At 37.6% G+C, this 14,865-nt stretch overlaps 2 protein-coding genes across 2 annotated transcripts; both read left to right on the plus strand.

The window, feature by feature from the left end:
- Positions 1-673: 673 nt before the first annotated feature.
- On the plus strand, positions 674-1,400 carry LOC149653639 (uncharacterized). Its single transcript, XM_089847019.1, has 2 exons — positions 674-1,246; positions 1,299-1,400. The coding sequence occupies exons 1-2, from the start codon at positions 674-676 to the stop codon at positions 1,398-1,400; spliced, it is 675 nt and encodes a 224-aa protein (XP_089703145.1).
- Positions 1,401-1,427: 27 nt separating this feature from the next.
- LOC149653640 (uncharacterized) lies at positions 1,428-1,886 on the plus strand. The gene has a single exon (XM_089847020.1). It carries the CDS (start codon positions 1,428-1,430, stop codon positions 1,884-1,886), a length of 459 nt encoding a protein of 152 aa, XP_089703146.1.
- Positions 1,887-14,865: the final 12,979 nt, after the last annotated feature.

Below are 14,865 nucleotides of genomic sequence, written 5' to 3' on the forward strand. Positions count from 1 at the left end.
TTAAACAGTTTGCACCGGAACGCCAACTCAGTCAGTCATTTACTCTGCTAGGTTATAGGCCAAGCTGTAGGTTTAATGTAGACCTCGCTGTAGGCTACTCTTATCTTTTTAGCGCCTAGGGGGCGCTTAGTACTTTGCCCTAGTAGGAAGGAAGTTTGGGCGCGGGCGTATAAAAACCCCTGACAGTCATTAGCGCAAGGAATAACGTTAAAACCTAATCGGAAGTGTAGGACAGTAGACCATCTACGTACTGTTTATGTTGCGCTCCACTTAAGCTTAGAACTTCTTAAGTTGCGGGTTGAAGTAAAGTACTCCCTTTTACTTTACGAATTATTATATTATTACGTCCGCGCGTTTCGTTCCTCATTTCGCGCTTCGTTTGTGGGCCTTGGAGAAGACACTGAATGGCTCTTCACACCCTGGCGAGTTGGCACCCTTGCTTCCCTTATATTTAAGAATCGGGACTCCCCTCTTTGTTAGGAATGATCACTATTTATATATTATTTTCATTGGCTAAAACCCCTAACAACCACTGCGACATGAACCAGAAGTTCTTGGAAACACATGGAATTACGCGGTTTGTCGCTCTCTAGCCAATGAAACACGTCAACAATCTAAGCCTGATCTCTATGACCAATATCGAACCTTTATAATCCCCCCTGAGGGAACCTTTATGTGGGAATTGGGTCACACGGAACTCATCAAGACAAATGAATTAACCAATGATCAGGTTGTATCCTATTACTACCTGCCCCATCATGGCGTTACCAAAGAAACAAGCACCACTACTAAATTGAGAGTCGTTTTTGACGGCTCAGTTAAGACTTCTACTGGCCTATCATTGAATGACATAATGATAGTCGGCCCTCCTCTGCAAGACGATTTAATCAAGTTATTAATTCGTTTCCGGTCCAATCTTATTGCAATGACAGCAGACATCGAGAAAATGTACAGACAAGTTCGTGTTCATCGTGACGATACGGACTTACAACGCATTGTTTGGCGAAGCAACAGCAACAAACCACTGCAAGATTATCAGTTGTTGAGAATCACATACGGTACTGCTTCAGCAACGTACCTGGCCGTCAGAGCACTTCAACAACTCGCACAAGATGAGAAGAACACACTTCCATTAGCATATGAAGTACTTACTTATGACTTCTACGTAGATGATCTCATGTCAGGAGAAAACTCAATCAGTCAAGCCTTGGCATTACAAGCAAACTTAATCCAAGCAACCAAAAAAGTGAGGCTTGTAACTCAGGAAGTGGGCCTCAAACGAATCAACTGTATTACAGTCAGTACCAGCTGAAGCAAGAGAAGTCGAAGCTTCTCCCAACATTGACAAGAATGAATCCATCAAGTCATTCGGTCTTCATTGGCATCCTGCATCTGATTAATTCACATTCATCGTCCATTCCCCAAGTATGAGGCTCAAGGTCAGCAAGCGAACGATACTCTCAGACATTTCGAGGTTGTTCGATCCACTAGGACTGTTAGCACCAGTAACTATCAGAGCCAAACTACTCATGCAAGAAATGTGGCGACAGGAAAAAGATTGGGACAAGGAACTACCTCCTCATATCATCCATACATGGCAAGAATTTCGTAAGGAATTACCAGAAATAGAACCTGTTTCAGTTCAACGACATATTTCTCAAGCTGATCCGAGAGAAATCAGCATCTATGGATTCTGTGATGCCTCAGAAAAGGCATACGCAGCAGCGGTATATTTACAGACAATCAGCGACAGCGGGCAGATCAAATCGCAATTGCTTGCCAGAAAACAGACTGTTGCACCTTTGAAACCAATCACTATAGCCAGATTGGAACTCTGTGCTGCTGTTCTACTTGTAGAGTTGATCCTCATCATACTTGAGCTTTGAAAATCAACATAACAGAAGTTCATTGTTGGTCAGACTCAACAACAGTTCTAGCCTGGCTGGCATCGCAACCATCACGGTGGAAGACCTTTGTAGCAAATAGGGTTTCAACAAGAAACTCTTCCAGCAGCTCACTGGCATCATGTACCTGGTACTCAAAATCCAACTGACTGTGCTTCAAGAGGCATTCATGTCAATCAGCTACGAGATCTCCTACTATGGTGGCATGGACCATGTCTAAATCTATCCTCCCCAATCACAGAGGACTTCAGTAATGACAACGAGAATTGTCTTGTTGAAGAAAAACGTATACACACATTAGCAACATTCAAGCAAATAGATACAACTTTACTTGCAAAATATTCATCACTGAACCATTTGATTCACGTAACAGCGTACGTTCTTCGTTTCGTTCACAACACAAGAAATGGAACTGCAAAACGTCAGGGTCCTTTAACAACGTAGGAATATGAATCAGCATTACGTCATTGGATCAAAGCTACTCAACTTGAATTCTTTTCCAATGAAATTCAACAACTTCAACAAAAGAAAGCACTTTCTTCTACTAATCTGTCTATGTCCATTCCTTGACGACAATAGCATACTAAGAGTAGGCGGTCGACTCCGTCATGCCAAGCTGCAAATTATAAAAAAACGTCTTGGTTTGGATCAAGGCCGAAAAAACAAACGATATGTGTGAGGTCTATCAATTGACTGAAGTTCAGATATTGAAATTTTTTTCTAGTTATTTTTATCCATTTAATCCTTAACAAAAGTAATATAAGAAACCTCCCTTCGGGAGGAAAGTATACAAAGGCTAATTTTTCCCGATACATCCTCGTGCCGCGAATGTCCCCGCGCACTTATACGGCCGTAAACAAAGTTTAAAAAATAGGGCCGCGCCGCGTAGAGCGTAGGAATACATTCTCTGATCTCGCGATTGCGTCGGCTGCTTAAGTTAAGTCAATTTCACAGACTCATTGTAATTTTGAACTTTTCCAGTAAAATAATTCATTTTTAGATTTTGATGATAATCAATCATTAATAAACAGGCAGTGACTCGATTAGAGGATTTTCATAGGTCTTTGCATAAAATTTGAATTAAACCCTTACCTTGCCAAGGTATATGACTAACACTATAAATAAATAGATTTTAAAATGGTGTTATTATCTATCTCGAAATTTTGTCTTGTATTCATAATTTTCATCTTCTTGGCTTCACAACAAACTAGATTTTCGTTTCGAAATAACCGTATGTGAATATTTATTAGCAAAATCAGGAATCTTCAATTTCTTTACGACAGACAGCTAAGCAGACTACACTAGTTAGAAGCGCTTTTTCCTCTTTCCCTTTCCAACGACCATATCAAAGAACTAGGATCTACCGTACCTTGTCCATGAGCAATAGTGTCTGAATATGGTATTTGGCGGTTCGAGGATATCTCGCGTGTTTTAACGTTATGCCTATGGCGTCTTGTATACTTCCCTCCCGTAGGGAGGTTCCTTATATTACTTCTGTCCTTAATCAATATTTAATTCAATCAACTGATTTTTCTGTTAATCGATCTAGTCCCTCTAAATTAATTGAAAAAATTACATATCTACGCTTTTTCAAGAACAATTCCATTTTCCGAAAACATTTTATCATGAAATTAATTATTTTGAAGGGAGTGCGTGTTGAGGGATTAGTATTGAATATTTGAAATGTTCTACTGGATGTCTAAAAAGAGCAAGCAAACTTTGGTATAACTCGAATGGAAAATGTAAATATTTAATAGATGCCAAACCAGGGTGTTGCGCGAATTTATACATTTAATTTCGTATATCGAAATGCTACATTTCTAATGTCGCGACTATGAAGGAAAGGTTGCACTGCAATTTCCCTCTTCGTATTTTAGAATTTCTTGGTCATAACTCAGACTTCATTTGAAACGTCGCCACCCCTTTCTACATTGTTGGCGCTACATGTACACCGGTTACGTATTACGCGTAATCATTTTAGCACGCGTAAATACCATTTCGGAAAACATTTATATTTATACCGATATCATATTTTTCCTAAGCTACAGAGAGCCACCTTCTAAAAGAAACCACACAGGATAAATATTTTTGCTTTGTCTTAAGAAGACTACATTAGTTTATAAATTTGTTTGACAAAAAAAGTTCTTTATCATATTTTCTTAAACATCAGTCTTCTCAGAAACTTACTACAGATTTAAACTTTTTGGTGCAAACTTGAAAATTTGTTGAGCCAGCAACAATTAAAACTATGTCCCTCAAGGTTTTTACAAGTTAGTGAGCAACGCCATGAAATCCCTTCAAAATAATTAATTTCATGATAAAATGTTTTCGGAAAATGTAAATGTTCTTGAAAAAGCGTAGATAAGTAATTTTTCAATCTATTTAGAGGGAATGCATCGATTAAAGGCTAGTTTTCACTGGGCAAAAACGCGGCGCAAAGCGGCGCAAAATATTTTCAATTTGGCGGAAATTTAGCTACGATTCCGCGACAGGTTTTCACTAAAAACGTTTTCCGGGGTTTTTTTTTCGTGGATTTATATAGCGCATGCGAATCTAGCGGTAAGAAGACTTCCGTCAAAGCAAAGGACAAAGTGCCCGAAAATAGATAGCGCGAGACTATGTTAAAGCGCCACCACAAGACCGTCAATGATTGGCTACTTTTTTGCGTTTTTTTAAATAACGGTGGAAAGATAAAACTTCAATTCCGTGCATTTCCACGTAGAATAGCTAGCTTTCCGAAATATATTACGTTAAACATTTTTACGCAAACTCCGCAGAAGGTCTTTTCCGCCTCGTTTTTGCCCAGTGAAAACTAGCCTTAACAGTAAAATCAGTTGATTGAATTTAATATTGATTAAGGATTAAATGGAAAAAATAACTAAAACAATTGCAATATATGAGACTTCAGAGAAGTGATAAACCTCACACATATCGTATGTTTTTTCGGCCTCGGTCCAAACCAAGACGATTTTATAATATCTGGGACTTCAGTCTTAATGTAATTAAAATTTGAATAATTTTATTTTTGCTTTACCGTCATACATTTGGGGTTGATCTATTTCTAATTGCTTAAAGAAGTACTTAAGTATCGTTATTTACATTTAACTTATATCCAATAACATTGATTTCGATATGCATATAATGTTGTACTTTATTTTTGAAAGAAGTTTAAAAACGACGGTATTTGAAATATGGAAGAAAAATATTTGTTTCGTACACTGTATACATATACAGTGGTGTCGAGATCAGAGCAACAGCTTCCTTTATGTAGAACCCCCAATACTGCCAACGGGTGATGTATACAGGGTGTAAATAAATGTTTAGAATTCATGTTTTATTGTATGCAAGTGACAACGAGTGACAAGGTACAAAAAGAATACTGGAGAATATGCCTGAATGCAACAAAATATTGTAAAGCACAGTTCTACGATTAGTCTTAGAACCTGGGCCTCAAATTGCAACCTTAAAACTGTTTCGTAAACAACTCAACGTAAATATCCGAAGTGTCTCCCATTGTGGTTGAGGCACTCTTCCAGAGGACTGTCCAAGTCTTGCAATACATTTGCAAGTAGTAAACTCATGACTAATTCTCGTCCGTTAGGGCTTGATGTAGGGGGATATGATTATGCCGGTAGTGATGCCCTTGTAAACTGGCACGAACAGTATAATGGCTTAGTGCAACTTCTTGTTCCACCGTTCTACTACTAGCATTATATTGGCTTCAAAGCGTGCTAGGATGTCAACATCTCTTTCCTCATTACAGACTATACAGTCTCTTCTACGTTCACGATCTTGCACTACCGAAATCACGAAGGTGCTCGCACTGGAATGTTGTCGGTGTGGAGATTGTTCGGCATAAAGCACTGCCTTTAGTTGAACGTTACCCCGACCTTCACCCAAAATAAACGTGCTATCCAATTTGTCCTGGTTAGAATAGGTTGGCATTATGCTAGGAAACGAGACTAACTACTGTAATTCTACTACTTAGCTGCTACACTGAAAGACCCTGTATATCAAAAGGGACCGGAAGTACCTCAAAGTTGAGTTTTCATAGATTACCAGCTTGAGAAGGTCATGGTGTGTATAGTGGTGTAGGTCACCTTAACGTTTGACACGTGACACCACGAAATGTTTGGTCCAAACAATAACCATCCTGTTTTTTCGGCTCAGCGTTGCGGTGTTGCCGGTCCCACTAGAAATTATACAAAAATGTTTTGGTTTGAACCAAGGCCGAAAAAACAAACGATATGTGTGAGGTTTGTCAATTGACTGAAGTTCAGATATTGCAATTTTTCTTTAATTATAATTATTATTAATTTAATGCTTAATCACAATTTATTTCTATCCACTGATTTTACTGTTAATCGATTTATTCCCTCTAAATTGCATATCTACGCTTTTTCAAGAACAATTCCATTTTCCGAAAACACTTTATCATGAAATTATTTTGAAGGGATTTCGTATTGAGGGATCAATAATGAATATTTGAAATATTCTGCTGACTCCCTAAAAAGAGCAAACAATCTTTGACATAATTCGAAAAGAAAATGTAAATTTTTTTATAGCGGATGGAAAAATTAGAGTGATGCGCGAATTTATGCATTTAAGCTTAATCACTATCAAGGAACTTTCGCCTCTGTACTAGAGTTTCTTGGTCATAACTCATCCAAAATTAGAAATGTCGCCATTTCTTGCTACTTTGTAGGCGCTTCTTGTTCATCGGTCATGGATCACGCGTAATAATTTTAGCACTGTCAAGGGTAACGTTTTAAGATAACGCGAAATCAGTTTCAAATGTACCGCCGTGTACACCGCCTGATTTTACTGTTAATCGATTTATTCCCTCTAAATTGCATATCTACGCTTTTTCAAGAACAATTCCGTTTTCCGAAAACACATTATCATGAAATTATTTTGAAGGGATTTCGTATTGAGGGATCAATAATGAATATTTGAAATATCCTGCTGACTCCCTAAAAAGAGCAAACAATCTTTGACATAATTCGAAAAGAAAATGTAAATTTTTTTATAGCGGATGGAAAAATTAGAGTGATGCGTGAATTTATGCATTTAACCTTAATCACTATCAAGGAACTTTCGCCTCTGTACTAGAGTTTCTTGGTCATAACTCATCCAAAATTAGAAATGTCGCCATTTCTTGCTACTTTGTAGGCGCTTCTTGTTCATCGGTCATGGATCACGCGTAATAATTTTAGCACTGTCAAGGGTAACGTTTTAAGATAACGCGAAATCAGTTTCAAATGTACCGCCGTGTACACCGATAACACTTAGTGACCGGCGCTAGAGGGTGTCAAGCCATAATAAGCCTCCTTCATGTAAACGAATATGTTTTGTAGTCATAGATTATTATGGTTGGCAGGCAAGTCCAGAGAGTCACGTACCGTTTACAATGTAAAAAGATTTGGAACTGACCGCGTGTTTTGAGACGGCTCTGATGACCCATACACTGCAAGCACTGATGATTGCAAAATTTTATATACTAAGAAAATTTTGGAAGAGGCGGGCTTTATTGTGCCCTCCTTCGCATAACTCGTTTAGAATGGAGTGGTTTATGTATTAATTACAAACATAGGCGTAGAGTTTCGTAAATGTTTGGTGGGGCCCGGTCCAACCGGCCTAGACCAATACATAGATAGCATCATGCATATGATGTATATAAATTCCTAACGAATATTAAGTACTAAATTATATATTCTACATTATAAAGTATATTTACTAAGTATATCCATGTACTATGTTTTCCTCTAAAGATAATCAAGGCCGTTTTAAAACAAATTTATCCGTATTTGCGCATTACAATGCGAATGTAAAAATCCTTACAAAAATTTCGAGACCACTTTCAAACCTTGGGAAAATCATCAACTTAGGAAACCATGAGAGCGACTTAACCCATAAGACTAATTTATGCTTGTGCCTCGAAAAACATTTTGAAAATTGTTTATCTACTCTATGGAGTTGGCCAGCGCCGCGCCTTACCAGGGATACTAGATGTTTAAAGAGGGATGATCAGCTCGAGCCTTTTCACGTACGTTCAGACGAGACTGCGGCAGAGGGTTTTTTAACGGGGATATACAGTATAAACAGCCATTTCAAATAATAATATTAAAAAATGTTCTTGGAATATCAAAATGAAACAGAGCTTTAAAGTTACAAACAGGGGCGTCGATCATGTAAGGGCATCTGGGAAGCTGCGTTTAATTTGGGTGGCACTGCGAGTCGGCCGAGACTGGTCCTCCACGCTCGTTCTTTTGACCCGATAAGGAAAATATTAATGGCCTTTTGTTGTTGAAATAATAGATATTTTAGTCTACTTCACTATTTACGATTAGGTCTGTATTTACATCGAAATAGAATATATGTCCTGAATTCCTAATAAACATTTTCTACTATATATGGAAGTAGCAAGACTATATTCAGAACGGAGGTGCGCAAATGTTTTCAGGCTGGATTTTCTAATGCCAACCAGTTGACCGGCCGAACCAAACGGACTCTTTTTATATTGCAGGCAGCCTAGGGGTCCTATAATTGCTATAAAATGCTATATATTTGAACCTGTACCATATTATCTTATAATTTCATGAAAGGTCCTATTATATCCTATACTCTTGACATAGTCGAAGTTTTCGTATAGTTAAATGCCAAATTGTCAAAATTTAGCTCTTTCATCGAGGTAAAATTAAAGACAGCGAAATTTCGGACCTCGCTTCGCTCGCTCTGCATTTTTTACACATTTTATTTTCATTAGGTTTTATTTCCAGGTAAAATCTGATTAGTTTTTTTATTGAGATTTTTCTACACAGAGGCAAAATAGGATTACCTATGAAAATTTTTAGTACTATATTTCCTATAAAACACTTTTTTTCTACTTTAAAATCCTATATTTCATATTTTCCATTAAGGAAAAAAAATTTGGCTAAGATCCCTGGTGTTGCCTTGGGCCCCAGCCCCCCCCTGGGAAAAATAATGATCGAAGCCCCTGGCTACAAAACTACTAAAGGCATCGTATTTACGAAAAATATTTCCACATATTTACTTTATATCATGGAAAAAGGGAATATTAAGCTTCTGTAGGATTTCTTTACGCATCAACACAAGGTGAACTGCAAACGCGGCGCACTATTGTAACAATGGACGGACAAACACAGACGAAAACATAGACTGTTTTTTAACTCTTTCCGTATAAATTTTGAGCTGAGAAACAAGATTATCTTTAATATTATAATAAATATTAAACCTTTGCTTCGTTAGTTGTTCGCCTTATTGAGCGTTACACCGTTTTGATAAAGAATAATTAAACATTCTTGAGAGACTTGGCTAATATTGGCGCTTGAAATGAAGCATACACCGGCTGCTTCGCCTTACTCAAATAGGTAGTATATAAAGGTTTCGAATCGCAGCTATAGGCAAGAACAGCGCAATTGCGTGAACCTTTGGTGGAAGCCCCGCCATTTTGAGGCTAGACGTTTCTCGTAACCCTAGCCGAACGCCGCGTACGTCTTAACCTTAATGCTGATGGAGTAGAAGCCAGCGTGTACAGACTGGTGTCCATGTGGGATGGACAATGACTAGAAAATGGTGGTGCTTAGAAGGCAGTGTGTACAGACTGGTGTCCATGTGGGATGGTCAATGACCAGAAGATGGTGGTGCTTAGAAGCCAGTGTGTACAGACTGGTGTCCATATGGGATGGACAAAGAGCAGATGACGGTGGTGATTAGAAGCCAGTGTGTACAGACTGGTGTCCATGTGGGATGGACAAAGACCAGAGGCTGGCGGTGTTAGACAGGCAATGGAGTAATAGCTTGTAAGTGTAATAAATTTTAGATTTTTCCGGAAATTGAGAATACGTTTGCTCCGATTTTCAAACTGCGAACGCGGTCCCCTAGGGTGTAAGTCAATAACAACAGACAGACACACACGCACAAACAGACACGTCGAAATTAGAACCTCTCCGTGACATACGTCACTCGGAGAGGTAAAAAGCTATTACAATAGCGCGGGCAGGAGCAAGGTCGCTTAAAGCGTGCTTTTCACTTGGCGTAAATCACGACTTTTCGCCCGACGTCAAGCGACAACCGAAAAAGAACAGTTACACTGGACAGAAATTACGTTGAGTGTGGCGATATTAGCTTTTCATATTTTCGGCCACGTTCAACGTTAACGCTCTGCGCGAGCCAATCAGCAAAAATCTAGAGTCGTGACGTAATTTTCGACCACGCGTGGTCAGAAGAGGCCGTCCGCGGTCCGCCATGTTTTTATTTATTTCGTTCCTAATCGAGTCAGTAACTAGTACAAATCCCTGAGAATTCCGAAGTTCAATGTTGAAAGGTTTATTGAAGAGGTTAGGAACAATACAAATCTGTAGGATATTAGAAACAAAGAATGAAAAAAGAGAAAGACAATAGATGGGCCGCACTTGGAGCAGTAATCAGTTTATCCTTTAAGCCTTGGTTCCATTATTTGCATGAACTACGCTAGGTGAAAACGCTATAGCGCTGGGCGACAACGTAAAAAACAAATCTGACGTTTGACGTCCAGCTGCAAAGTAGTTTTTTTCGGTCAAGTGAAAACCATGCTTTACCGTCGGATAAGTCGCTACTAAATTTCGGCAACAACGTTTGGAATCATTAAAATATTGTAAATTAGAGATAATAACGGTTGTTTTTTATCTATATCCAGATTTTATTTTATACTTGTGTTTTTTATGCATCGCGGTTATTCTTGTAACCTTTTATGTTTTATCGCGATGCCTTTAACTATATAACCCGATAACATTCCGATAACGTCGTTCAGTTATTCAGATAGCAGTGTTCAGTCAGTTGTGTTCCCGGAAATTAATATTAATGCTTTAACTAAATTAATAAAGAGTTTGTAACCAGTTAGTCCCAGAGTCGTTCTTGCGTCAAACAACAACAGTTTTTAAAAAACTATGTTCATAAAAATTCCGTTGGTTCGGGACTTGCCCTTCAAGAAATTTTCCCATTTCCAATTATTATTTTGTAGTTATGGTAAACAGAGCCAGTTTTTTTGGGCTTCGTCTGCGGTTTACATGTAATATATTTACTGTTAGTAATGTCTAACGGGTGGTCTTTCGAAAATTATTAATACCTATTGCTATAATACTATGTTAAATGAAATTATGATAACTTTGCATATTTAGCAGCAGTTAAATAAGGAAATAAAATGTATGCTTCGCCTCTAGCAAATAAACAAGTAGTATATTTTTATCCAATTGGGAAAATATTTTATTATCTTATATTTTATTTTTTTTCATTTTTCTTCAAAATAAACTTGAAATACCGTCACCGTCCACCAATCCATCCTCTAGGCACGGTCTAGAGTCCTCCGTTGGTTGTTAGAATCTTGGTCTCTTTTGACCCCTAGACCGTCTTAGGGGTGGCGGCTGAGTTGGTGCACTGTGAAAAATAAGGATCTGGTTTTAAACCAAAGAGGGTTTGGTCAGATTTGTCAGAAAATCAATCCATCAGTGGTTTAGTTTTAGATCCTTTTGGGTTTGATTTTCCAAATTTTGAAACCGTAAATGGTTAATTTAGGAACATATTTGGTATGTTTATTTTTCATTACAGGTTTCATATTCGACCCACTATGGTATATTTTTAAACCCTTTATTGTTTTATAATCAGAATGCAAACGATTAATTTTCCAACCATTTAGGGAATGAAACTCATCCCAATATGATTTTATATTGAACCCTTTTGGGTTTTATAACAGAACGTTCTTCAACCCCAGTAGGTTTCCTTTTTTTCCCTTGGCGTTCTCGAATTAGCCACTTTACGGTCTAAAGCCTGTACTTAAACGGTTTGAACTCCTTCCAAATTGAGTTTTGAATTACACCTTTAATGGTTGAATTTCAGCACCAATACGGAATTTCGTCAATACTTCGCACACCATATTTGTCACACATATGGTAAACTTTAGAAAGTATTTTTACTGACCGCAAAAGTCCTTGTATTAAACCCTTTAATGGTGTTTAACTAAACTATTATGGGATTTATTTTTGACCCAAGTAGGACAATACCTCTTTTCAAAAATCTTCGATATCAACCTTCTCCCCACTTTAACCAGAAAGCGTAAACAAAATATTTATGAAATTTCGATTTAGTAAATAAATAATACATCGAGTTAAATTTTTACAAAGAATTTTATTTTTTAAATGAGTTATCGAGTTTTTTCACCTACGCCGGGCAATGGGTGAAGTTTAAATCTAAAAATAAAATCCAGGGACAGAGGTATCACGTATAATTAGACAACCCTTCATAACTGAGGAAAGAAAATGGATACCCTGCAGTTGGAATCTATTCTTTCCAGAATTTGCATTAGAAATTTTACGGGGTTTTCCCTTCCGATTTCATCGCTAAAAAAGGAAAGGCGATTACTATATGGTTTTTAACATTCAAACGAGTGATCAGCTAGGACAACATTGTGTGTGTGTGTGTGGGTTAGCTTGTGTCAAAGCTAATGAAAAAGGAGGAATGACCTAAACAAACCAACGGGGTATCCAGTACAGGTACTACTGACGCTAGAAATATCCAGTTTTTTGCTATCGTTGCGCGGAAAATCGTTCTCTACTGTCAGCGGATCCAAAGAGATTGTGAACACTATAGTTTCACTTCATTTAAGAAGTATAATTCCGCAATAAGCACGTGCATTGGGATAAAAATGTCTGAAAAATCTGACGAAAGTTTGTATGGTTATTCAACAACACCAAAATCAAACAGACAACGACTTGCTACATCTGAAAAAGGCGCTAAAGCTTCTTCTGGACCTAAATCTTCCAAAAAAGGTACAAACCTTTAAAGATAGTTGGCTGCAAATGGATAAATTCAAGGGTTGGTTGAGAGAGTTGAAAAACGAGCCTTTAAAAGCTCTTTGCACAGCTTGCAACACGTAATTAATTGTGGGAAAGTGAACTGGAAAAGCATGCAAAGGCTGCTAAGCATGTGCTTTACGTGATGAATATAACAAATACAAGAAGCTGACACAACTGGATGCAAAGATTGTTCAGCTGAAAAATTATATGAAACATTTAAGCAATGTTTATAAAAGCACAATGTTCCCATTGAAAACATTATAGCTGTGGCTTCAGATGGTTGTGCAACTATTGTGGGAGTAAACAATTCCTTCATGAGTAGAATAAAAGTAGACGTCTTGAAAGTAATTTTACTAAAATGTATTTTCCACTCTGCCGCCTTAGTCGCGAGTAAGGCTTGTGCTAAACTTCCAAGATCTTGCGAGGAGTTAATTATGGGTATATCTAGGAAGCGCAAAAAGATGCCCCTTGTTGACTGAATTTCAAGAATACTTAGTTTAGAATCCAAAAAGTTTTTAAAACTAGCAAACACCAGATGGTTATGTCTCCATTCTTGTTTCATACCATTGGAGCACTCTAGAACATTATTTTCAAGAAGCTGTTGTTGAAGATGGCTTGAAAAGTGGCGAAACAATTTTAAACGAATTAAGAAATCATTACACAAAAACATATTTCTATTTTATGAAGCATGCTTTGAATTATTTCAATTCATTTAACGCTTTTTTCCAATCACGGAAAATATTGGTGCATAAGCCAGCTGAAAACTCTGACAATCTTATTAGGGAACTAGGGCAAAATTTTCTGAAACCTAAAGTTAAAATGATAATTTCAAAACGATTGCACCTGATAACCCAAGAAATCAAGTTACTCTTGATAAAGTCTATCTTGGGCCAGTAGTAGGGAAGTGTCACTTTTGGCTCACTGGCGTCGTGCCAGATCTGGCACATGATCTGGCACCAGTAAATATGGCGTCAATGAATCAGACATGGCGTCAGACAGTGCCAGCACCGTGCCAGATGGCACCAGTAAATATGGCGTCAATGAATTAGACATGGCGTCAGTCAGTGCCAGCATCGTGTCAGATGGCACCAGTAAATATGGCGTCAAGGAATCAGACATGGCGTCCACCACATTTTTTTTTCGGACAATCTTCCTATGGTGCCAGTGAATCAAACACAACGTCACATTTTCCCTGGCGGGGGAAAAACCCGACACCCCCTGACACCATGTTGACTTTGTGAATGGCGTGGAAATTGTAGGAGAAATACCATGGCGTGGCTGGGGAAATACGTGAAGTAGTTTAACTGGTTTAATAATAAACATTTTTAAATTCGGCGTTCTGTAGGCAGATGCTTACGTTAAATATTTTGTGTTTCTATTTTTTTTTGGTTGGCCTATCTTAAATCTTATAACACCCATAAAATATTAATTTTATTAATTTTTATTATTAAAAACAAAAAAATTCTCTTATCATATTATATTATTATTTGAACTGATAAGGGAAATAAACTCTATGTCCAAAACTTTGTCTCACATTGCCAACAGTAAAGTGAACTTTCGATCTGATAAGAGAACCAATAATGATTTGAAATGATAAAAGCATATGCCTCGATTTATCCATTCATTCACATACATGTCGAGGAAATGAACAAATATTTGATCTTCCTAAAAGTATGGATTAACAGTAAATAGAAAAGATGGCAATTGTATCTCCTAAACACAAACAAAATCAAATTCAAACCATACTAAACAATGATAAAAGGGTAAAACTCATTTCAAAATCATCGGCAAATTTCCTCCGAGCGTGAGCAAGCAAAGGTTAAATTGATAAGTGCAGAAGTGAACTAATTTCAGAAATATGGCGGGTAGACTTTCGAACTACCCACGCTTTAGTCCATGCGTTTAATTCATTTCTAAAGTCAACATGATTAGAGAAAACTTTCATATTAGTGTTCAAACCTTCCCTATTATTGTTCATACTTTCCCTGTTAATGTTCCCATCCCGATATGAGCACCAGATACCAGTAATGTCGTCCTTAAAACAATGTTTAGATGCTAATAAACCTATTGATTAAAGACATTTATTCCGATAGCACCGTATCATAAATAAT

The sequence above is a fragment of the Phalangium opilio genome, unplaced genomic scaffold, assembly GCF_054372755.1.
Source record: "Phalangium opilio isolate 3A_F unplaced genomic scaffold, DU_Popi_V2 ptg000082l_1, whole genome shotgun sequence".
In the NCBI taxonomy this organism is placed as follows: domain Eukaryota; kingdom Metazoa; phylum Arthropoda; class Arachnida; order Opiliones; family Phalangiidae; genus Phalangium; species Phalangium opilio.

What these genes read in the sequence shown, in the direction of transcription:
- LOC149653639 (XM_089847019.1), top strand. Translation starts at nt 674, where the DNA reads ATGTGGGAATTGGGTCACACGGAACTCATCAAGACAAATGAATTAACC. An exon ending in TAATCCAAGCAACCAAAAAA is followed by an intron (nt 1,247 to 1,298) that starts GTGAGGCTTGTA and finishes ACTGTATTACAG; the next exon opens with TCAGTACCAGCTGAAGCAAG.
- LOC149653640 (XM_089847020.1), top strand. Translation starts at nt 1,428, where the DNA reads ATGAGGCTCAAGGTCAGCAAGCGAACGATACTCTCAGACATTTCGAGG.